Source organism: Procambarus clarkii, chromosome 43 (genome assembly GCF_040958095.1).
Source record: "Procambarus clarkii isolate CNS0578487 chromosome 43, FALCON_Pclarkii_2.0, whole genome shotgun sequence".
In the NCBI taxonomy this organism is placed as follows: domain Eukaryota; kingdom Metazoa; phylum Arthropoda; class Malacostraca; order Decapoda; family Cambaridae; genus Procambarus; species Procambarus clarkii.
The window spans coordinates 7605979-7631148 of NC_091192.1; the positions used below are offsets into that span (position 1 = coordinate 7605979).

Sequence of the window (25170 nt, forward strand, 5' to 3'; positions counted from 1 at the left end):
ACAGTGTGTGTGTTACAGTGTGTGTGTTACAGTGTGTGTGTTTTGCAGTGTGTGTGTTACAGTGTGTGTTACAGTGTGTGTTGCAGTGTGTGTGTTTTGCAGTGTGTGTGTTACAGTGTGTGTGTTACAGTGTGTGTGTTACAGTGTGTGTTGCAGTGTGTGTGTTTTGCAGTGTGTGTGTTGCAGTGTGTGTGTTTTGCAGTGTGTGTGTTACAGTGTGTGTGTTGCAGTGTGTGTTGCAGTGTGTGTGTTGCAGTGTGTGTGTGTGTGTTGCAGTGTGTGTGCGTGTTGCAGTGTGTGTTGCAGTGTGTGTGTTGCAGTGTGTGTTACAGTGTGTGTGTTACAGTGTGTGTTGCAGGGTGTGTGTTTTGCAGTGTGTGTGTGTTACAGTGTGTGTGTTACAGTGTGTGTGTTACAGTGCGTGTTGCAGTGTGTGTGTTTTGCAGTGTGTGTGTTACAGTGTGTGTGTTGCAGTGTGTGTGTTGCAGTGTGTGTTGCAGTGTGTGTGTTGCAGTGTGTGTTGCAGTGTGTGTGTTGCAATGTGTGTTGCACTGTGTGTGTTGCAGAGTATGTGTGTTACAGTGTGTGTGTGTTGCAGTGTGTGTGTGATGCAGTGTGTGTGTTGCAGTGTGTGTGTTGCAGTGTGTGTGTGATGCAGTGTGTGTGTTGCAGTGTGTGTGTTGCAGTGTGTGTGTTGCAGTGTGTGTGTTGCAGTGTGTGTGTTGCAGTGTGTGTGTTGCAGTGTGTGTGTGTTGCAGTGTGTGTGTTGCAGTGTGTGTGTTGCAGTGTGTGTGTTGCAGTGTGTGTGTTGCAGTGTGTGTTGCAGTGTGTGTGTGTTGCAGTGTGTGTGTTGCAGTGTGTGTTGCAGTGTGTGTGTTACAATGTGTGTTGCAGTGTGTGTGTTGCAGTGTGTGTGTTGCAGTGTGTGTGTTTTGCAGTGTGTGTGTTGCAGTGTGTGTGTTTTGCAGTGTGTGTGTTACAATGTGTGTTGCAGTGTGTGTGTTACAGTGTGTGTTGCAGTGTGTGTTGCAGTGTGTGTTGCAGTACTCACCTATTTGTACTCACCTATTTGTGCTTGCGGGGGTTTAGCTTTGGCTCTTTGGTCCCGCCTCTCAACTGTCAATCAACTGGTGTACAGATTCCTGAGCCTACTGGGCTCTATCATATCTACATTTAAAACTGTGTATGGAGTCAGCCTCCACCACATCACTGCCTAATGCATTCCATCCGTTAACTACTCTGACACTAAAAAAGTTCCTTCTAACGTCTCTGTGGCTCATGTGAGTACTCAGTTTCCACCTGTGTCCCCTTGTTCACGACCCACCAGTGTTGAATAGTTTATCCTTGTTTACCCGGTCGATTCCTCTGAGGATTTTGTAGGTTAGGGACACTGGTCTGTAATTCAGTGCCTCCTGCCTATCCCCTTTCTTGTATATCGGGACTACGTTAGCTGCTTTCCAAATTTCTGGCAGTTCCCCTGTTGCCAGTGATTTGTTATACACCATGGAGAGCGGGAGGCACAGTTTTTCTGCTCCTTCCTTTAGTATCCAAGGGGAGATTCCATCTGGACCTATAGCCTTTGTCACATCCAATTCTAGTAAACACTTCCTTACTTCTCCGCTGGTAATCTCAAACTCTTCCAGTGGTTCCTGGTTAGCTATTCCCTCTCTTATCTCTGGGATTTCTCCTTGCTCCAAGGTGAAGACCTCCTGGAATTTCTTATTCAGTTCCTCACACACTTCCTTGTCGTTTGTAGTGAATCCTTCTGCCCCTAACCTTAATTTCATAACCTGTTCCTTTACTGTTGTTTTTCTCCTGATGTGGCTATGCAGCAATTTAGGCTGAGTCTTTGCCTTGCTTGCGATGTCATTTTCGTATTGTCTTTCTGCCTCTCTTCTCATCCTAACATATTCATTCCTGGCATTCTGGTATCTTTCTCTGCTCTCCAGTGTCCTGTTATTCCTATAGTTTCTCCATGCCCTTTTACTTTGCTGCTTAGCTAGCCTACACCTCTGATTAAACCATGGGTTTCTCATCTTCATTTCACTGTTTTCCTTTTGGACTGGGACAAACTTGTTTGCTGCATCCTTGCATTTTTGCGTGATGTATTCCATCATATCTTGGGCCGTCTTTTTCCTGAGCTCTGTTTCCCATGCTATATCTGCTAGGCATTTTCTTATCTCCTCATAGTTTCCCTTTCGGTATGCTAACCTTTTGGTTTCGGTATCCCTTCTCGAGTTCAATAACCCTTCTTCAATCAGGTACTCAAACACCAATACACTGTGGTCGCTCATTCCTACTGGGTCCTCAAAACTGATTTCTCTTATGTCAGAGTCGTTCAGGGTGAAAACCAGGTCGAGTCTCGCTGGTTCGTCGTTTCCTCTCATCCTTGTGGGTTCACTGACATGCTGGGTTAAGAAGTTTCTAGTCGCCACCTCCAGTAGTTTGGCTCTCCACGTATCCTCGCCTCCATGCGGTTCCTTGTTCTCCCAATCAATCCTGCCGTGATTGAAGTCCCCCATGATGAGCAGGTGGGATCTATTTCTACAGGCAGAAGAGGCTGCCCTCTCAATTATAGTGTTAACTGCCATGTTGTTGCTTTCGTACTCTTGACTGGGTCTTTTGTCATTTGGTGGAGGATTATATATTACTGCTACTACTATCCTTGGTCCTCCCATTGTCATGGTGCCTGCTATGTAGTCTCTGAAACCCTCACAGCCCGGGATAGCCATCTCCTTAAAACTCCATTCCTTTCTCATGAGTAGGGCCACTCCTCCTCCTCCCCTACCTTCCCTCTCTTTCCTTATTATTGTGTACTCCTGGGGAAACACGGCATTCGTTATGATTCCAGAGAGTTTTGTTTCAGTGAGTCCAATTACATCTGGGTTCACTTCTTGTGCTCTTTCCCTTAGTTCACTTGCCTTGCTTGTGATCCCATCTATGTTCGAGTACATTGCCCTGAAACTAACTCTCTTCTGCTTCTCCTCTGGGGAGGACCTGTGGGGTCTGGGGTGAGCGGGAGCTGGGAGGATCTGGTATGGGGAGACTGGTGGAGGAGGAAGGGCTTGGGGGGGTAGGGGGGAGGGGGAGGGTAGGGGGAGTGGGTGAGGGGGGGAGGGGGAGGGGCAGTGTGTGTGGTGCTGTGTGTGTGTGTGTTGCAGTGTGTGTGTTGCAGTGTGTGTGTTTTGCAGTGTGTGTGTTGCAGTGTGTGTTGCAGTGTGTGTGTTGCAGTGTGTGTGTTGCAGTGTGTGTTGCAGTGTGTGTGTTGCAGTGTGTGTGTTGCAGTGTGTGTGTTACAGTGTGTGTTGCAGTGTGTGTGTTGCAGTGTGTGTTGCAGTGTGTGTGTTGCAGTGTGTGTGTTGCAGTGTGTGTGTGTTGCAGTGTGTGTGTTTTGCAGTGTGTGTGTTACAATGTGTGTTGCAGTGTGTGTGTTACAGTGTGTGTTGCAGTGTGTGTGTTGCAGTGTGTGTTGCAGTGTGTGTGTTGCAGTGTGTGTGTTGCAGTGTGTGTGTGTTGCAGTGTGTGTGTGTTGCAGTGTGTGTGTTGCAGTGTGTGTGTTGCAGTGTGTGTGTTACAATGTGTGTTGCAATGTGTGTGTGTTACAGTGTGTGTTGCAGTGTGTGTGTTGCAGTGTGTGTGTTGCAGTGTGTGTGTTGCAGTGTGTGTGTTGCAGTGTGTGTGTTGCAGTGTGTGTTGCAGTGTGTGTTGCAGTGTGTGTGTTGCAGTGTGTGTGTTGCAGTGTGTGTGTTGCAGTGTGTGTGTTGCAGTGTGTGTTGCAGTGTGTGTGTGTGTTGCAGTGTGTGTGTGTGTTGCAGTGTGTGTGTTGCAGTGTGTGTTGCAGTGTGTGTGTTGCAGTGTGTGTGTTGCAGTGTGTGTGTTGCAGTGTGTGTGTGTTGCAGAGTGTGTGTGGTGCAGTGTGTGTGTTGCAGTGTGTGTGTTGCAGTTTGTGTGTTGCAGTGTGTGTTGCAGTGTGTGTGTTGCAGTGTGTGTGTTGCAGTGTGTGTGTTGCAGTGTGTTGCAGTGTGTGTACTCACCTAATTGTCACCTAGTTGTGTTTGCGGGGGTTGAGCTCTGGCTCTTTGGTCCCGCCTCTCAACCGTCAATCAACAGGTGTACAGATTCCTGAGCCTACTGGGCTCTATCATATCTACACTTGAAACTGTGCATGGAGACAGCCTCCACCACATCACTTCCTAGTGCATTCCATTTACTAACTACTCTGACACTGAAAAAGTTCTTTCTAATGTCCCTGTGGCTCATTTGGGTACTCAGCTTCCACCTGTGTCCCCTTGTTCGCGTCCCTCCAGTGTTGAGTAGTTCATCCTTGTTTACCCGGTCGATTCCCCTGAGGATTTTGTAGGTTGTGATCATGTCCCCCCTTACTCTTCTGTCTTCCAGTGTCGTAAGGTGCATTTCCCGCAGCCTTTCCTCATAACTCATGCCGCTTAGTTCTGGGACTAGTCTAGTAGCATACCTTTGGACTTTTTCCAGCTTCGTCTTGTGCTTGACAAGGTACGGGCTCCATGCTGGGGCCGCATACTCCAGGATTGGTCTTACATATGTTGTGTACAAGATTCTGAATGATTCCTTACACAGGTTCCTGAACGCCTTTCTGATGTTAGCCAGCCTCGCATATGCCGCAGACGTTATTCTCTTTATGTGGGCTTCAGGAGACAGGTTTGGTGTGATATCAACTCCTAGATCTTTCTCTCTGTCTGTTTCATTAAGTACTTCATCTCCTATTCTGTATCCTGTGTCTGACCTCCTGTTTCCACTGCCTAGTTTCATTACTTTGCATTTACTCGGGTTGAACTTCAACAGCCATTTGTTGGACCATTCACTCAGTCTATCTAGGTCATCTTGTAGAATCCTACTATTATCCTCTGTTTCAATCCTCCTCATAATTTTTGCATCGTCGGCAAACATTGAGAGGAACGAATCTGTACCCTCTGGGAGATCATTTACATATACCAGAAACAGTATAGGTCCAAGGACTGACCCCTGCGGGACTCCACTTGTAACGTCTCGCCAATCTGAGACCTCACCCCTCACACAGACTCGTTGTCTCCTGTTGCTTAGGTACTCCTCTATCCACCGGAGTACCTTCCCTTTCACTCCAGCCTGCGTCTCCAATTTTCGCACTAGCCTCTTGTGTGGCACTGTATCAAAGGCTTTCTGATAATCCAAAAATATGCAGTCTGCCCACCCTTCTCTTTCTTGCCTTATTTTTGTTGCCTGGTCGTAGAATTCAAGTAACCCTGTGAGGCAGGACCTGCCATCCCTGAAACCATGTTGATGCTGTGCTACAAAGTTCCTTCGCTCCAGATGTTCCACTAGTTTTTTTCGCACAATCTTCTCCATCAGCTTGCATGGTATGCAGGTTAGGGACACAGGCCTGTAGTTCAGTGCCTCCTGTCTTTCCCCTTTCTTGTATATCGGGACTACGTTAGCTGCTTTCCAAATATCTCGCAGTTCCCCTGTTGCCAGTGATTTGTTATACACTATGGAGAGTGGTAGGCACAGTTCTCCTGCTCCTTCCTTTAGAACCCAAGGGGAGATTCCATCTGGGCCTATAGCCTTTGTCACATCCAACTCTAGTAAACACTTCCTTACTTCCCCGCTGGTAATCTCAAACTCTTCCAGTGGTTCCTGGTTAGCTATTCCCACACTTACCTCTGGAATTTCTCCTTGCTCTAAGGTGAAGACCTCCTGGAATTTCTTATTCAATTCCTCACACACTTCCTTGTCATTTGTAGTGAATCCTTCTGCCCCTATCCTTAATTTCATAACCTGTTCCTTTACTGTTGTTTTTCTCCTGATGTGGCTATGCAACAATTTAGGCTGAGTCTTTGCCTTGCTTGAGATGTCATTTTCGTATTGTCTTTCTGCCTCTCTTCTCATCCTGACATATTCATTCCTGGCATTCTGGTATCTTTCTCTGCTCTCCAGTGTCCTGTTATTCCTATAGTTTCTCCATGTCCTTTTACTTTGCTGCTTAGCTAGCCCACATCTCTGATTAAACCATGGGTTTCTCATTTTCATTTCTCTGTTTTCTTTTTGGACTGGGACAAACTTGTTTGCTGCGTCCTTGCACTTCTGTGTGATGTAATCCATCATATCTTGGGCCGTCTTTTCCCTGAGCTCTGTTTCCCATGCTATATCTGTTAGGAATTTTCTTATCCCCTCATAGTTTCCCTTTCGGTATGCTAACCTTTTGGTTTCGGTATCCCTCCTCGAGTTCAATAACCCTTCTTCAATCAAGTACTCAAACACCAGTACACTGTGGTCGCTCATTCTTACTGGGTCCTCAAAACTGATTTTTGTTATGTCGGAGTCGTTCAGAGTGAAGACTAGGTCGAGTATCGCTGGTTCGTCATTGCCTCTCATCCTTGTGGGTTCTCCAACATGCTGGGTTAAAAAGTTTCTTGTCACCACCTCCAATAGTTTGGCTCTCCACGTATCCTCGCCTCCATGCGGTTCCTTGTTCTCCCAGTCAATCCTTCCGTGATTGAAGCAGGTGGGATCCATGATGAGCAGGTGGGATCTATTTCTACAGGCAGCAGAGGCTGCCCTCTCAATTATAGTGTTAACTGCCATGTTGTTGTTTTCATACTCTTGACTGGGTCTTCTGTCATTTGGTGGAGGGTTGTATATTACTGCTACTACTATTCTTGGTCCTCCCATTGTTATGGTGCCTGCTATGTAGTCTCTTAACTCCTCACAGCCCGGTATGGCCATCTCCTTAAAACTCCATTCCTTTCTCATGAGTAGGGCCACTCCGCCTCCTCCCCTACCTTCCCTCTCTTTCCTTATTACTGTGTACTCCTGGGGAAACACGGCATTCGTTATGATTCCATAGAGTTTTGTTTCAGTGAGTCCGATCACATCTGGGTTAACTTCCTGTCCTCTTTCCCTTAGTTCACTTGTCTTGCTTGTGATCCCATCTATGTTCGAGTACATCACCCTGAAACTGACTCTCTTCTGCTTCTTCTCTGGGGGGGACCTTTGGGATCTGGGGTGAGTGGGAGCTGGGGGACCTGGCACGGGGAGACTGGTGGAGGAGGGAGGGCTTGGGGGGGTGGGGGATAGGGGGGTGGTGGGGGAGAGGGGGAGGGTAAGAGGGGGAGGGTAGGGAGGGAGAGTGAGGGTTGGGGGGTGAGAGAGGGAGGGTTGGGGAAGCATTGGGGGAGGAGAGGCTGTGGGGGATAGGGGAGATGGGGGGGCTTGGGGGGGGGGGGAGAAAAGGGTGGAGGGCTTGGGGGGCGTGGGGGAAAAAGGAGGGCTGAGGTGGGTGAGGAAGAGGGGAGGGTTTAGGGGAGTGGGGGAGAGGGGAAGACTTAGGTGGGGTGGGGGAGAGTGGGGGGCGGGGGAGAAAGGAGGGCTTGGGGGTGGGAGAGACAGGAAGGCATGTGGAAGAGGGGAGGGCTTGGGGGATGTGGGAGAAGGGAGGTCCTGGGGAGAGGGGTGAGTGGGAGGAGGGGGGTGAGTGGGGGGAGGGTGCCCTAGGTGGGTACTTAGTGGGGGGCTGACAGGGGGATGGGGCAGGTTGGGTGTCTGTTGGGTAGAATGCGGGGCTGGTGCCCAATCCCTGTGGCTGTTGCACTGTTTGAGGAGGGTTCCCCATTCCTCTCTGAGATTGTAGGGATCGGGGTTGTGGCTCCCCGATTCCTTTCGCTCTCCCTGCGCTCCTTCCTCGCGTCTGCTGCCTGCTTTCTCTCTTCCCTTGTCATATCCCTCTGCAGGAATACTCTTTTGAACTTCTCTACATTTGCTAGACAGCTCTTCCTTTCTAACAGTTCCTCTTTCGCAATTTCGCTCATGAATACCACCTTTATCATTCGGTCTCTGTCCTTGTTGTACTTTCCAAGCCTGAAAACTTTTTCAACATTTTGTTCAGCTCCCTCCATCCTTACCTCTTTTAGGATCTCTTTAACCATGTTTTTGTCCTTGTCTCTCCGCTCCTTTGGTCTGGTCCCTGTTTGCTCTTTAATGCCTGCTACTACTACTGCTCTTTTTCTCTCTATCAGCCGGCTAGTACATCTAGCTGTTTCCTGAGAGGAGGCCACTTCCATGGTAACTTCCTTAACTGCAGACCTAGCTTCAGGGCTCTTTTTAAGCATTTCAGCAAATGAGATCTGGGTTGGGTGGTCCCCTCCATAGTAGCATTCTCATCTCCCTGGGGTACGGTTTGTGCCTGGTATTGTGGAAGAGTCTCCTTTAGGCATCTTATCTACTCCTTTGCTGCCCTTAGATCATCTTGCAGGTTGGCTACTGTCTCCCCCATTGCCCTCAGTCCTTCACTGAATTCATTCCGCAGTTGCTGGAGTGTGTGTGTGTTGCAGTGTGTGTTGCAGTGGGTGTGTTGCAGTGTGTGTGGTGCAGTGTGTGTGTGTTGCAGTGTGTGTGGTGCAGTGTGTGTGTTGCAGTGTGTGTGTGTTGCAGAATGTGTGTGTGTTGCAGAGTGTGTGTGTGTTGCAGTGTGTGTGTGTTGCAGTGTGTGTGTGTTGCAGTGCGTGTGTTGCAGTGTAATTACCTAAGTGTAGTTACAGGATGAGAGCTACGCTCGTGGTGTCCTGTCTTCCCAGCACTCTTTGTCATATAACGCTTTGAAACTACTGACGGTCTTGGCCTCCACCACCTTCTCCCCTAACTTGTTCCAACCGTCTACCACTCTGTTTGCGAAAGTGAATTTTCTTATATTTCTTCGGCATCTGTGTTTAGCTAGTTTATATCTATGACCTCTTGTTCTTAAAGTTCCAGGTCTCAGGAAATCTTCCCTATCGATTTTATCAATTCCTGTTACTATTTTGTATGTAGTAATCATATCACCTCATTTTCTTCTGTCTTTCAGTTTTGGCATATTTAATGCCTCTAACCTCTCTTCGTAGCTCTTGCCCTTCAGTTCTGGGAGCCACTTAGTAGCATGTCTTTGCACCTTTTCCAGTTTGTTGATGTGCTTCTTAAGATATGGGCACCACACAACCGCTGCATATTCTAGCTTTGGCCTAACAAAAGTCGTGAACAATTTCTTTAGTATATCGCCATCCATGTATTTAAAAGCAATTCTGAAGTTAGAAAGCGTGGCATAGGCTCCTCGCACAATATTCTTTATGTGGTCCTCAGGTGATAGTTTTCTATCTAGAACCACCCCTAGATCTCTTTCTTTATCAGAATTCTTTAAAGATTTCTCACATAATATATAGGTTGTGTGGGGTCTATGTTCTCCTATTCCACATTCCATAACATGGCATTTATTAACATTAAATTCCATTTGCTCCATATACTTATTTTGTCCATGTCATCTTGAAGGGCATGACAATCATCTAAGTTTCTTATCCTTCCTATTATCTTAGCATCATCAGCAAACATGTTCATATAATTCTGTATACCAACTGGTAGATCATTTATGTAGACAATAAACATCACTGGTGCAAGAACTGAACCCTGTGGTACTCCACTTGTGACATTTCTCCAGTCCGATACATTGCCTCTGATCACTGTCCTCATTTTTCTATCAGTCAGAAAATTTTTCATCCATGATAGAAGCTTACCTGTCACCCCTCCAATATTTTCCAGTTTCCAGAACAACCTCTTATGTGGAACTCTGTCGAAAGCCTTTTTTAGGTCCAGATAGATGCAGTCAACCCAACCATCTCTTTCCTGTAATATCTCTGTGGCTCGATCATAGAAACTGAGTAAATTCGATAAACAGGATCTTCCAGATTGAAAACCATACTGTCTGTCTGATATTATATCATTTCTCTCCAGGTGTTCTACCCATTTAGTTTTAATTATTTTTTCCAATATTTTGACTATTACACTTGTCAATGATACAGGTCTATAATTGAGGGGGTCTTCCCTGCTGCCACTTTTGTAGATTGGAACTATGTTAGCCTGTTTCCACACGTCTGCTACGATTCCTGTACACAGGGATGCCTGAAAGATCAGGTGAAGTGGAATGCTGAGCTCAGGTGCACATTTTCTCAGAACCCATGGTAAAACTCCATCTGGACAAACTGCCTTGTTCTTATTTAGCTCCTTGAGCATTTTTTCCACTTCGTCTCTAGACACCTCTATGTTGTTCTCTGGAATTCTTATTGTATCTGGTTCCCTGAAGATTTCATTTTGTACAAACACACTTTGGAACTTTTTGTTTAATGTTTCACACATTTCCTTTTCATTTTCCGTGAATCTATTTCCCATTTTCAACCTCTGTATATCATCCTTTACCTGCAATTTGTTGTTTATGAATTTATAGAATAGACCTGGTTCTGCTTTACATTTGTCTGCAATCCCTTTTTCAAAATTTCTTTCTGCCTCTCTCCTCACTGCCGTGTAGTTGTTTCTCGCATCTTTGTATCGCTGGTGTGTTTGGGGGTTTGGCCTCTTCCTGTATTGATTCCATTTTTGTGTCTTTTGGTCTCTGGCCCTCTCACACTTTCTGTGTGTGTTGCAGTGTGTGCGTGTTGCAGTGTGTGTGTGTTGCAGTGTGTGTGCGTGTTGCAGTGTGTGCGTGTTGCAGTGTGTGTGTGTGTTGCAGTGTGTGTGTGTGTTGCAGTGTGTGTGTGTGTTGCAGTGTGTGTGCGTGTTGCAGTGTGTGTGTGTGTGTTGCAGTGTGTGTGTGTGTTGCAGTGTGTGTGTGTTGCAGTGTGTGTGTGATGCAGTGTGTGTGTGTGTTGCAATGTGTGTGTGTGTTGCAGTGTGTGTGTGTTGCAGTGTGTGTTGCAGTGTGTGTGTGTGTTGCAGTGTGTGTGTGTTGCAGTGTGTGTGTGTGTTGCAGTGTGTGCGTGTTGCAGTGTGTGTGTGTGTTGCAGTGTGTGTGTGTTGCAGTGTGTGTGTGTGTTGCAGTGTGTGTGCGTGTTGCAGTGTGTGTGTGTGTTGCAGTGTGTGTGTGTGTGTTGCAGTGTGTGTGTGTTGCAGTGTGTGCGTGTTGCAGTGTGTGTGTGTTGCAGTGTGTGTGTGTGTTGCAGTGTGTGTGTGTGTGTTGCAGTGTGTGTGTGTGTGTTGCAGTGTGTGTGTGTGTGTTGCAGTGTGTGTGTGTGTTGCAGTGTGTGTGTGTGTGTTGCAGTGTGTGTGTGTGTTGCAGTGTGTGTTGCAGTGTGTGTGTGTGTGTTGCAGTGTGTGTGTGTGTTGCAGTGTGTGTGTGTGTGTTGCAGTGTGTGTGTGTGTGTTGCAGTGTGAGTGTGTGTGTTGCAGTGTGTGTGTGTTGCAGTGTGTGTGCGTGTTGCAGTGTGTGTGTGTTGCAGTGTGTGTGTGTGTTGCAGTGTGTGTGTGTGTGTTGCAGTGTGTGTGTGTGTGTTGCAGTGTGTGTGTGTGTTGCAGTGTGTGTGTGTTGCAGTGTGTGTGTGTGTGTTGCAGTGTGTGTGTGTGTTGCAGTGTGTGTGTTGCAGTGTGTGCGTGTTGCAGTGTGTGCGTGTTGCAGTGTGTGTGTGTTGCAGTGTGTGTGTTGCAGTGTGTGTGTGTGTTGCAGTGTGTGTGTGTGTTGCAGTGTGTGTGTGTGTGTGTTGCAGTGTGTGTGTGTTGCAGTGTGTCTGTGTGTTGCAGTGTGTGTGTTGCAGTGTGTCTGTGTGTTGCAGTGTGTGTGTTGCAGTGTGTCTCTGTGTTGCAGTGTGTCTGTGTGTTGCAGTGTGTGTGTTGCAGTGTGTCTGTGTGTTGCAGTGTGTGTGTTGCAGTGTGTCTGTGTGTTGCAGTGTGTGTGTTGCAGTGTGTGTGTTGCAGTGTGTGTGTTGCAGTGTGTGTGTTGCAGTGTGTGTGTTGCAGTGTGTCTGTGTGTTGCAGTGTGTGTGTTGCAGTGTGTCTGTGTGTTGCAGTGTGTGTGTTGCAGTGTGTGTGTGTGTTGCAGTGTGTGTGTTGCAGTGTGTGTGTTGCAGTGTGTGTGTTGCAGTGTGTGTGTTGCAGTGTGTGTGTGTGTTGCAGTGTGTGTGTTGCAGTGTGTGTGTGTGTTGTAGTGTGTGTGTTGCAGTGTAATGTACTGCGTATCTTGAGGTTATCTTGAGATGATTTCGGGGCTTAGCGTCCCTGTCCTCGACCAGGTCTCCTTTTTGTTACACACCCCCAGGAAGCATCCCGTAGCAGCTGTCTAACTCCCAGGTACCTATTTACTGCTAGGTAACAGGGGCATCAGTGTGAAAGAAACTTTTTGTCCAATTGTCTCCGCCTCCACCGGAAATCGAACGCAGACCTCAGAACTACGAATACGAAGCATTTTCCACTCAGCTGTATCCCACACTTTTTGTTTGGTTTTTAAAGTGTTGGCTGCGGTCTTAAGGATTTTTATGACGGAAATTCACAAAATTTTTTTTAGTTTAGTTTAAGACAGAAATTTGTGAGAGATCATTTAAAGACCGAAATTTTTCAGATAAAATTTTCAGAGACCAGTTTAAGACCAAAATTTGTCAGGGTTTTAATGCTCACTGCGGTCTTAAAAAGAGGACATAATTAAACTCTATGGACTATAGCAGAGATTTTTAAAAGTTCATGAGAAGTTAGTTCTTGGACCTGACTCTACATTTATATATGTAGTTTCGCTGTTAATCAATCATTTTTCCTGAAATTTAAAACATAGTTATTTCGAACGTAGCAATAAAAGAAAATTGAGTTACCAAGGTCTAGCTCTCGTTCTCTGCCTTAGTTTACTCCCGAAGATTCGATACTAACATTCCAGGCCCCCTGAAATTTAAACCACTGTATTTCTGACATGGTAAAATAGATCAAAGCAATTACCGAGCTCCAGCTCTTGTCCTCTGCCATACTTTACTCCTACAGTGCCGTTATTAACCGATCAAGTTTCCTGAAATTTAAATCTGCTGTATTTCTGACATAATAAAATACAACAATTTAGTTACCGAGTTCCAGCTCCTGTTCCCCCACAACTCCGCGTTGTGAGAGTTCCCTCTCACAACTCCGCTATTATCCGATCAATTTCCTTAAGATTTAAAATGTAATTATTTCAGATGTAGTAAATATGATCAAGGCAGTTACCAAACTCCAGCTTTTGTCCCCTGCCTTACTTCAATCGTATAACTTTGCTACTATCAGTCCAAGTCTCATAAAATTTAAAATAGTAATATTTCAGACAGAGGAAGGAAAAAAAATCAAGTTACCGAGTTGTAGCTCTTGTCCTCCGCCTAATTTCATTCATACAACTTCTTTACCATCTGTCCAGTTCCAGCTAAAATTTAAACCCACTGTATTTCAGATGTAGTTAAATACAGTAATTTAGTTACCGAGCTCCACCTCATGTTCCTCACCTTACTTTACTCATGTAACTTCGTTAGTATCCAGTTAATTTCCTCGAGATTAAAGACCCTATATTTCGTACGTAGTAAAATAGATCAAAACAATTACTGAGCTCCAACTTAATTCCTCCGCCTTAGTTCAATGTTCATTAAACTTAGTTAATTAGTTATTCCAGAATAAGTAAGTAGCTCTCATCTCATATCTTCCTTGCCTTGCCTTATCAAAGTAAACATATGCTTAACTACACCTGTGTAAATATCCTTATCTCTTCCTCCTGCCTTCCCCCATATCTTGCCCTCACCCCCTAGCCCTTCACCCCCCTACTACCCCGCATCTCACTTCCCCCATCTCATCCAAACCTCCCCTCAAGAATTTTAAACGTAGCTATTATTCAATAATCATACCGTATTTTTGTGTTCTTTCCATGTTCACAGCTTATTCTCTGAACAACTTTTTGCACATTTTCTTTCATGTTCTCAACAAGTTCAATTCATTGCATAGTCTTACATGTTCTCTGTGTTCAGCACATTTTCTTACATGATCTCTGTGTTCTTTGCTATGAAAAAATATGATATGAGACTTATCATATTTTTGGGTAACTCATATGTAAATACACACAACAACGTCTCCAGCCTTCCTTTACCTGCCCTAACGTGTTCTCCACTCATCTCCTTACCCTTTCTTACAATGTTCCTCCATGTATCCTCTACCTGTTCTTACCCGTTCATCGCATTCCCTTTCAGGGTTCTCTGTTCATCTTGTTTCTAAATCTTTAAACCAATTGTCTCTGCCATTCAATAAGTTGTTCATTGTTAGGTATTATTAACAGTAAATTACTAATTCTCAACAAGTTATTACAAAGCATTTATTGAGTCAGTCACCCAGTTTTATTTAAAATATATATGTCAATGTAATTCTCTTTATCTACGTATTATTTCTTACCAGCACAGTTCTTATACAAATCTGCACTTTATACAGTGACAAATGTACTAAGACAATCTTTTCTTAATGTTTCTTAACTAAACTTATTCGTCAATCAACCAAATAGTCATCTTCATTACCTTTTCATCGTTTTTTAACTAGAATTATTCGTCAGTCAACTGGAAATAGTCACGTTCATCATCTTTTCTTGTCGTTTCTTAACTAAAATTATTCGTCAATCAACTGAATCGTGTCAGCAAGGCGGACAGTCCACCTGCTTTCATAACTCTCACTGTATTTCCCACTTCTAAGCTTCCCTTCACCTATGCCTCTCCATCCTCTTTACTCCCCCCCCCCCAAAAAAAAAAAAAACTGAAAATTGTCATTTTCATCATCTTTTTTATCAATTTTTAAATATAATAGCACCTCTCTCAGCTAAAAAATAGTCAAGTGTAACTTCTTTACAACGGTTTCTTAATTAGAATTAATCGTTGTAGAGTAAGAAAAAATTTTCAAGTGTGATTTCTTTCCATTTCTAAACTAAAAATAACCCTTCTTTCAACTGAAAATAGCCAAATGAAAGTTTGAACACTGTTCATAACTAACATTATGCGACGTTAAGTACAACAAATATACAAAAGATACTCTTCAAGATATAAATAACACACTCAAAGATACTCAAAGACAACAAAAAATACTATTCATGCTATCAAAAGCTATTCTCAGTCAACAAAAGCAATCTCTAACTCACCTTCGTTCATCAATGAAACTTTCAAAGACATCTTCGAGCATCAAAAGAAACTCTCTAGCATCTTCGCCCTTTTAAGAATCTCTCCAAGACCGCAATAATACGTTCCAAGATCATTTCATTGTCATTTGCACTCTTTAATGCAACTTTATGTAAAATAATTACTCTCTAGGATGCGTGACATCTTCAAGCATCAAATAAACTCTCAGATGTAATTAACAGACGTTGTTTTTCATTCAATAAATAAGTAGTCAAGGGCAACTTTTCAAGCCATATGTACACTAAGACATGTCATTATGTAGTCTCGAGCAACTTTAAGTATTACATCAAACTAAACATGTGTAACTTTATGTACTAATAAACTTAGGCTTCAAGTAAAAATAAATTAAAATAACTGACATGTCATAATAGCTTTCCCTAAGACATTTGCAGTCAAACCTCATTAATACCATTTAAAATATCACAAAACACAGCTCTTTAAGTAACTAATTCACCTTTTTGTGACTAACTTTCATTTTTGTTTAGTAATTATTCTGTTAAAATATATATATTCTTAGCCACTTTATCTAAAAACCGTTCTCTGAACACCACTGCATAACCCTATCTACTATGAATTACCTGTATTACCCTACCCTAATATAACTTACCAAAACTTACAAACCCAACCCTACTTACCCATACTTACCTAACCTAATCTGACTTGCCTGAGTTAACCTATCCTAATGTAACTTACTTAGTCCAACTTACCTATTCCTCCCCTACCTGATGTAACCTAACCTAACCTTACTATCTTACATAACCTAACCTAACTTATTTCCCTGTACTAGCCTATCCAAACGTAACTTACCTATCCTAACACGACTTATCTATTTCCACCCTATCTGAGGTAACTTATCAAGCATATGTAATGTAACTTTTCTATCCTGATTTACCTGTAGTAGCCTATCCTACAGTAATTTATCATAACATAACTTACTGTAACTTTCTTTACCTGACCTAACTTACCCATCCTAACCTGACATAACTTACTTAACCTGCTAACTTAACTGAACTTAAATTACCTTCCCTCTCCTACATAATGTAACTTTACTTAAGAATCATCTTATTCTCTCTGAAACATTAAATCTTCATTTATTTACACAGACAACCCTCTTTTACACTTAAAGTTACAAATTTGAACTTAAATATCTCATTCTTAAATATATACAGATCTGCATAAAATACCCATAAAACACTTTTACATAAATTGCATAAATACTTACTCAAAATATAAATATATATATATGTGTCAAAATCTCAGTTACACATGCAATTACTTTTACAAACTGGCATAAATTTATACAAACTTATACAACTTAATCAAATACTCTGTTCATTAACTTAGCCACTTTTCCAAACTTGCACAAAATTGTATAAACTTAGTCAACACGCAAATACATTTTTGTGATGAATGAAGGTGAGTTAGAGATTACTTTTGATGACTGAGAATAACTTTTGTTAGCATGAATAGTATTATTTGTTGTCTTTGAATGTGTTATTCATATCTTGAATAGTATCTTTTTTATATTTTTCATACTTAACAACACATAATGTTAGTTATGAACAGTGTTGAAAGTTTCCTTTGGCTATTTTCAGTCGAGAGAAGGGTTATTTTTAGTTAAATGATGAAAATAAATTACATTTCACTATTTTTTCTTACTCTGCAGCGAATAATGGAAGTTAAACTGTTGAAAAGAAGTTACACTTGACTATTTTCCGTTGAGAGAGGTGTTATTATAATTAAAAATGATGAATAGATGTTGAAAGTGACTATTTTTAGTTGACTGACGAATAATTTTAGTTACGAAATGATGAAAAAATAATGAAGATGACTATTTTTAGTTGATTGATGAATAAGTTTAGTTAAGGAACATTAAGAAAAGATTATCTTAGTACATTTATTACTGTATAAAGTGCAGATTTGTTTAAGAACTGTGCTGGTAAGAAATAATAAGTTGATGAAGAGAATTACATTGGCATAGTTTTTGAAAATAAAACTGGGTGACTGTCTAAATAAATACTTTGTAGTAACTTGTTGAGAATTAGTGATTGTGCTGTTGATAATACATAACAATGAACTACTTATTGAATGGCAGAAACAATTGGTTTAAAGAATTAGTAACAAGATGAACAGAGAATCCTGTAAGAGAATGCGATAAACGGATAAGAACAGGAAGAGGATGGATGGAGGAATATTGTAAGAAAGGATAACAAGATGAGCGGATAACACGTTAGGGCAGGTAAAGGAAGAACGGAGACATTGTTATGTGTACTTACATATGAGTTATGCAAAAATATGATATGTAGCATGCAAAGAACAGAGGATATGTAAAAAAATGTGTTGAACACAGAGAACATGTAAGACTATGTGATGGATTGAACTTGGAGAGAACATGAAAGAGAATGAAGTTGTACAGAGAATATGCTGTGAATTAGGGGGATTGGACAGATAGTAAATAAGTTGTACGAATGAAGTAAGGCAGAGGACAAGAGCTAGAACTCGTTAACTTGATTTTCTTTACTTACTCTGAAATATGACTGTTTTAAATATCATGGGATTTGGGCTGATAGTAGTAAAGTTATACGAATGAAGTAAGGCAGGGGACAGGAGCTAGAGTTTGGTAACTGACTTGATCTTATTTACTATATCTGAAATAACTCCATTTTAAATCTTAAGGAAATTGATCAGATAATAGCAGAGTTGTGAGAACTTAATTTCTTTTTTTTTAACTTAGGGAACTTAATTGGTTAATAATGGAGTTGTAGGAGTAAAGTATGGTGGAGGACAAGAGCTGGAGCATGGTAATTGCTTTTATCTATTTTACTATGTCAGAAATACAGCGAGTTTAAATTTCAAGGGGCCTGGAATGTTATTATGGAATCTACAGGAGTAAACTAAGGCGGAGGACGAGAGCTAGAACTTGGTAACTCGATTTTCTTGTATTACTATGTTGAAAATAACTCTGTTTAAAATTTCAGGGAAATTGATCGGTTAACAGCGAAACTACATTTACAAATGTAGAGAATCAGGTCCAAGAACTAACTTCTGATGCACTTATAAATATCTGCTCAATTCCGTAGAGTTTAATTATATCTTTAAGAACTATTTTAAGACCTTTATTACCACTGCTACCTTATTCACTTTTGTGTTGATGATATCCTCAAAATGCATCCGGTGTCTGCCAGTGCAGACTGCCCATCACATGCCTCTGTATGACTAACCATCCTGTGTGATGGGGATTTTTTAGCAACACATTGTTAGCTTTTTTGACACACTGTACTTCACTTCATATAGTCTAGGGTAACTGCACTAATGCAGATGTACCTCATGTGTTAATAAAAAAAAAATATTTTAAGATCTCAGTGAGGATTAAAACTCCAACAAATTTTGGTCTTAAACTGAACTTTGAAAAAATTTGGTCTTAATCTGGTCTCTGACAAGTTGTGGTCTTAAACTGTACTCGGTCTTAAAAAAAATCGGTCTTAAAAATGGACACAAACAAAAAGTTACTGATAAGGGTCTATTTTCCTTAACAAAACTTTTATGAACATATTCTCCAAAAATGGTTTCTGAAAAATTTCAGTCTTAAACTAAACTCTGAATTTTCTTTTAATTTCCCCTCGAAAAATTCCTTAAGCCATCAGCCCTACTTTAAAAAAAATAAAAGTGTGAGCTACACTGTACATCCCACTACTGTGTACTCACCTATATGTGCTTGCAGGATCGAGCATTGACTCTTGGATCCCGCAAACTGCACTACTGTGCAGTTGACCACTGTGTGTGTGTGTGTGTGTGTGTGTATACTCACTTAATTGTACTCACCTAGTTGTGCTTGTGGGTGTTGAGCTTTGGCTCTTTGGTCCCGCCTCTCAACTGTCAATCAACTGGTGTACAGATTCCTGAGCCTACTGGGCTCTATCATATCTACATTTAAAACTGTGTATGGAGTCAGCCTCCACCACATCACTGCCTAATGCATTCCACTTGTTAACTACTCTGACACTGAAAAAGTTCTTTCTAACGTCCCTTTGGTTAATTTGGGGCTCTATCTGTGTCCCCTTGTTCGCGTACCACCTGTGTTAAAAAGTTTATCCTTATCTACCCTGTCAATTTCTCTGAGAATTTTGTAGATAGTGATCATGTCTCCCCTTACTCTTCTGTCTTACAGTATAGTGAGGTACAACTCACGCAGCCTTTCCTCGTACCTCATGCCTCTTAGTTCTGGGACTAGTCTACTGGCATACCTCTGAACTTTTCAAGCTTTGCCTTGTGCTTGACAAGGTACGGGCTCCATGCTGGGGCCGCATACTCCAGGATTGGGGATTGGTGTCTGGACGTCGAGTGTCTATTGTATGTGTTCCCGGGGATCACCATGAGACAACAGTGTGTACTTAATTCATTTGATTTAATTTGGTGTTAATTAAGCGATGTGCCAAACATACCCCCTCTCCATCCCCCCCCCCCCCCCACACACACAAACATATACACACAACCTCCCACTCAACGGAGTATTAATATTTGCTGCTCTGCACTCTTATTTGGATGACAATCGCGACTGCTCAAGTTAAAATGTGAGTAAAGCTGGCCTGTAGAGAGTATAGATACTTGTGTGGCTGCAGGAAGTGTAGTGTAGCTGTGTACACTGCAAGGGTTAAGGTCACTGGAAAGTGGTTGGGAGAGCAGTGGTGGTTGATGTGACGTCAACACAAGCAGTGGTGGTTAATGTGACGTCAACACAAGCAGTGGTGGTTAATGTGACGTCAACACAAGCAGTGGTGGTTAATGTGACGTCAACACAAGCAGTAGTGGTTAATGTGACGTCAACACAAGCAGTGGTGGTTGATGTGACGTCAACACAAGCAGTGGTGGTTGATGTGACGTCAACACAAGCAGTGGTGGTTGATGTGACGTCAACACAAGCAGTGGTGGTTGATGTGACGTCAACACAAGCAGTGGTGGTTAATGTGACGTCAACACAAGCAGTGGTGGTTGATGTGACGTCAACACAAGCAGTGGTGGTGACAGGTGGCCCCCTGGTGGGGTGACAGGTGGCCCCCTGGTGGGGTGACAGGTGGCCCCCTGGTGGGGTGACAAGTGGCCCCCTGGTGGGGTCCCCACACACCAACAACAACAACAAGGAGACCCGGTAATCTTACCGTGAGTGTGGTGGTGGTGTGGTGGAGGTGACTGGAGGCGTGGCTGGGGTGGGCAGGTTGTGCGCAGGTCGCCGCGGCCACCACCAGGAAACAGGCCGCCGCCCGCGCCAGTGAGGGCGTTATTAAAGGCCCTCGCACGCCCATCCCGGACATCCCTGACCACCTCATCACTAATAACTCTTGCACTTCACTTCCTCGCTGTCGCTCTTGTCACACTCAAGTCCACTATGGCCTCACACCTTCACCTACTGCGCTGAAGTACACTCCCACAACTCCTTGAAGATTCGCCGATGACTGTTTATATCTATATATTGAGCGTCTCTTTGACGCATTATTCACTACAGTCCGGGCCCTAGACACTCTCACGCCTTGCTAGTCTTATCCCCTGAATGACGGACACCTCTCATGCTCGTCTCTGTATCACTCGCACCGAGAAACAAGTCTGTGATGAGCAAGTTACCGCTTAATCCTGTTCTGCGTCTTCTTCTTTTAATACCTTCGTTTTTATTTAGTGTGTGGAGGGAGAAGTGACGTGTCCACCAGCCTGCAGATGTGCAGGTGGTGGGATAGCTTGAGGGAGTGGTGAGTGTGCGGGTGGTGAGTGAGCCAGTCAGCACAAGAGCACCTTTTGTGGTTACTCATTGGGGCCACAGATGGCTCCTTGTCACGGGTAAGGACCCCAGATGGCCCCTTGTGGCGGATGGGGACCACAGATGGATTGGTGTGAATGACTTGACCACAGATGATCCTTTTGTGGGTAGTAGGGACCACGGATGGCTTCCTGTGGCTGGCAGGGACCACAGATAGCTTCCTGTGACTGGTACAACGGGAGAGGAGGACTGAGAAGCGGGCACCAAACTCGGGATGCTGCAGGCGTCACACACACCAGTGGCTGCTCCACCTCCTACCCTCCTGCATCATCAGTGTGGATGAGTCTTGCGCACCTGCAAATATGATCCACACTTGTAATTAGATGGTCAGAAAGGTAAGAGACGGCGAAGGAAGAGGCACACGAAGAAAGAGTAAGCATAAATATACTAAAACAGACTCACTCGTACATACAAAGTAGGTCGACTACTGCTGCCCCATACAAGGTAGGTCAGCTCTACTACTCCCCCATACAAGGTAGGTCAGCTACTACTCCCCCATACAAGGTAGGTCGACTACTGCTGCCCCATACAAGGTAGGTCGACTACTACTGCCCCATACAAGGTAGGTCGACTACTGCTGCCCCATACAAGGTAGGTCGACTACTGCTGCCCCATACAAGGTAGGTCGACTACTGCTGCCCCATACAAGGTAGGTCGACTACTGCTGCCCCATACAAGGTAGGTCGACTACTACTGCCCCATACAAGGTAGGTCGACTACTACTGCCCCATACAAGGTAGGTCAGCTACTACTCCCCCATACAAGGTAGGTCGACTACTGCTGCCCCATACAAGGTAGGTCGACTACTGCTGCCCCATACAAGGTAGGTCGACTACTACTGCCCCATACAAGGTAGGTCGACTACTGCTGCCCCATACAAGGTAGGTCGACTACTGCTGCCCCATACAAGGTAGGTCGACTACTACTCCCCCATACAAGGTAGGTCGACTACTGCTGCCCCGTACAAGGTAGGTCGACTACTGCTGCCCCATACAAGGTAGGTCGACTACTACTCCCCCATACAAGGTAGGTCGACTACTGCTGCCCCATACAAGGTAGGTCAGCTCTACTACTCCCCCATACAAGGTAGGTCAGCTCTACTACTCCCCCATACAAGGTAGGTCGACTACTGCTGCCCCATACAAGGTAGGTCGACTACTGCTGCCCCATACAAGGTAGGTCAGCTCTACTACTCCCCCATACAAGGTAGGTCGACTACTACTCCCCCATACAAGGTAGGTCGACTACTGCTGCCCCATACAAGGTAGGTCGACTACTGCTGCCCCATACAAGGTAGGTCGGCTACTACTGCCCCATACAAGGTAGGTCAGCTACTACTCCCCCATACAAGGTAGGTCGACTACTGCTGCCCCATACAAGGTAGGTCGGCTACTACTGCCCCATACAAGGTAGGTCGACTACTGCTGCCCCATACAAGGTAGGTCGGCTACTACTGCCCCATACAAGGTAGGTCGACTACTACTCCCCCATACAAGGTAGGTCGACTACTGCTGCCCCATACAAGGTAGGTCGACTACTACTCCCCCATACAAGGTAGGTCGACTACTGCTGCCCCATACAAGGTAGGTCGACTACTGCTGCCCCATACAAGGTAGGTCGACTACTGCTGCCCCATACAAGGTAGGTCGACTACTGCTGCCCCATACAAGGTAGGTCGACTACTGCTGCCCCATACAAGGTAGGTCGACTACTGCTGCCCCATACAAGGTAGGTCGACTACTACTGCCCCATACAAGGTAGGTCGACTACTACTGCCCCATACAAGGTAGGTCAGCTACTACTCCCCCATACAAGGTAGGTCGACTACTGCTGCCCCATACAAGGTAGGTCGACTACTGCTGCCCCATACAAGGTAGGTCGACTACTACTGCCCCATACAAGGTAGGTCGACTACTGCTGCCCCATACAAGGTAGGTCGACTACTGCTGCCCCATACAAGGTAGGTCGACTACTACTCCCCCATACAAGGTAGGTCGACTACTGCTGCCCCGTACAAGGTAGGTCAGCTCTACTACTCCCCCATACAAGGTAGGTCAGCTACTACTCCCCCATACAAGGTAGGTCGACTACTGCTGCCCCATACAAGGTAGGTCAGCTCTACTACTCCCCCATACAAGGTAGGTCAGCTACTACTCCCCCATACAAGGTAGGTCGACTACTGCTGCCCCATACAAGGTAGGTCGACTACTACTGCCCCATACAAGGTAGGTCGACTACTGCTGCCCCATACAAGGTAGGTCGACTACTGCTGCCCCATACAAGGTAGGTCGACTACTGCTGCCCCATACAAGGTAGGTCGACTACTGCTGCCCCATACAAGGTAGGTCGACTACTACTGCCCCATACAAGGTAGGTCGACTACTACTGCCCCATACAAGGTAGGTCAGCTACTACTCCCCCATACAAGGTAGGTCGACTACTGCTGCCCCATACAAGGTAGGTCGACTACTGCTGCCCCATACAAGGTAGGTCGACTACTACTGCCCCATACAAGGTAGGTCGACTACTGCTGCCCCATACAAGGTAGGTCGACTACTGCTGCCCCATACAAGGTAGGTCGACTACTACTCCCCCATACAAGGTAGGTCGACTACTGCTGCCCCGTACAAGGTAGGTCGACTACTGCTGCCCCATACAAGGTAGGTCGACTACTACTCCCCCATACAAGGTAGGTCGACTACTGCTGCCCCATACAAGGTAGGTCAGCTCTACTACTCCCCCATACAAGGTAGGTCAGCTCTACTACTCCCCCATACAAGGTAGGTCGACTACTGCTGCCCCATACAAGGTAGGTCGACTACTGCTGCCCCATACAAGGTAGGTCAGCTCTACTACTCCCCCATACAAGGTAGGTCGACTACTACTCCCCCATACAAGGTAGGTCGACTACTGCTGCCCCATACAAGGTAGGTCGACTACTGCTGCCCCATACAAGCAACCCGTTCTCACACAAGACAGCACATATATGACTTAATGCTTAAAGTCAATATGTTGAATATGAATTAGTATATATGTGATATATTCCCAGTTACTTTTTTTTCCAAGGCCCAAACTCTTCCTCACGTACCAACTTGCGTCTCACAGTACCCGTCCGTCAACCTAGATAGCAGAATAGTCGTGATTGGTTCAATTATAAGGAAAATTGTACTTTTCAGGTCCCACATGGGTTGTGAAATTTACCTACTATTGTCCATGCTCTTAGAATATTATAGATCAGCTACTTCCTATTGAAGGTTCGTAGTTTTGTTTTGAGAAATATTAGTTGTTCTTAGTAAATTATAATAAGCACTAAAAATTATTACATAGAATAACAGTCCTTCACCAATTAATATTATATACCATAGTTGGTGCTTTACAAATCTTTAAAGGATGTTTTGTAGGAACGCTAACAGAAAACGATGGTTCATTGGAATGTCTATGGGGTAAACTACTCTAAACAGGATGGTATTGTGTCTACTATACCAACTACAGGATCGGTATATTGTCCACTACTACCTGTTAGGTGAGTAAGGGGTGCAATACCACCCACAGGATGGGTATGAGGGTCACATCCACCCAGAGGATGAGTATGGGGATCACATCCACCCACAGGAAGGGTATGGGGTCCAATACCACCCACAGGATGAGTATGGCGTCCACTACAACCCACAGGATGGGTATGGGGCTCCAACCACCCATAGAATGGGTATGGGGCTCCAACCACCCATAAAATAGGTATGGGGTCCAATAACACCCACTGGATGTGTATATGGCGTCCATTGCCGCGCGTCGAGCTCGAAAACCGCAGCATTCATCTCAGAACCATGCCTATTTCACGCAGATTCCTTAATAAACGTAAAAGTTTTATATGTCACAAGAAAGATAGAAATATAAGCTTCATTCTAAATACCTTACCATGGGCATATTTAAATTTAAACCGAAGATACGTGTACTTTTATAATAGCCGAGCTCCGACCCCGGACAGATCGATCGACCGAGCAACTCTCTCTCAGAACAATGTTTATTTCACGTGAATTCGTTAGTAAACATATATGTTTTATATGTCTCAAGAAAGACAGACATATAAGCTTCACTTTAAACACTTTACTATAGACATATTTAAATTTCTAATGAAGATTATTGTATTTTAAAAATTACGGAGCTCCCACCCCGTACAGACTGAACGACAGAGCAACTCTCTCTCAGATCAATGTTTATTTCACGTAAATTCGTTAATAAACACAAATGTTTTATAAGTCTTAAGCAAGATAGAAATAAGAGCTTCATTTTAAATACATTACAATAGACATATTTATAGCTCAAGTGAAGATACATATGTTTTTATAGTAGCGCTCAGTAGCTTGTCGGGCATGGAGTGCAGACGCCTACGCACTTGCCGATATATTGTATAATTAA

At 44.1% G+C, this 25170-nt stretch overlaps 1 protein-coding gene across 3 annotated transcripts in view; it reads right to left on the reverse strand.

Annotated features, from left to right (window-relative positions):
* Positions 1–25170, reverse strand: part of LOC123755741 (uncharacterized) — a 146460-nt gene that overhangs the window by 41220 nt on the left and 80070 nt on the right. For all 3 annotated transcript variants that reach the window (XR_011221961.1, XM_045738491.2, XM_069300017.1), the window contains exon 2: positions 20105–21048. Coding sequence is in view for 2 of the 3 variants with exons in the window: in XM_045738491.2 (XP_045594447.2) it covers positions 20105–20272 (168 nt within the window). In the remaining variant the exon portion in view is untranslated. The remainder of the gene's footprint in view (positions 1–20104; positions 21049–25170) is intronic.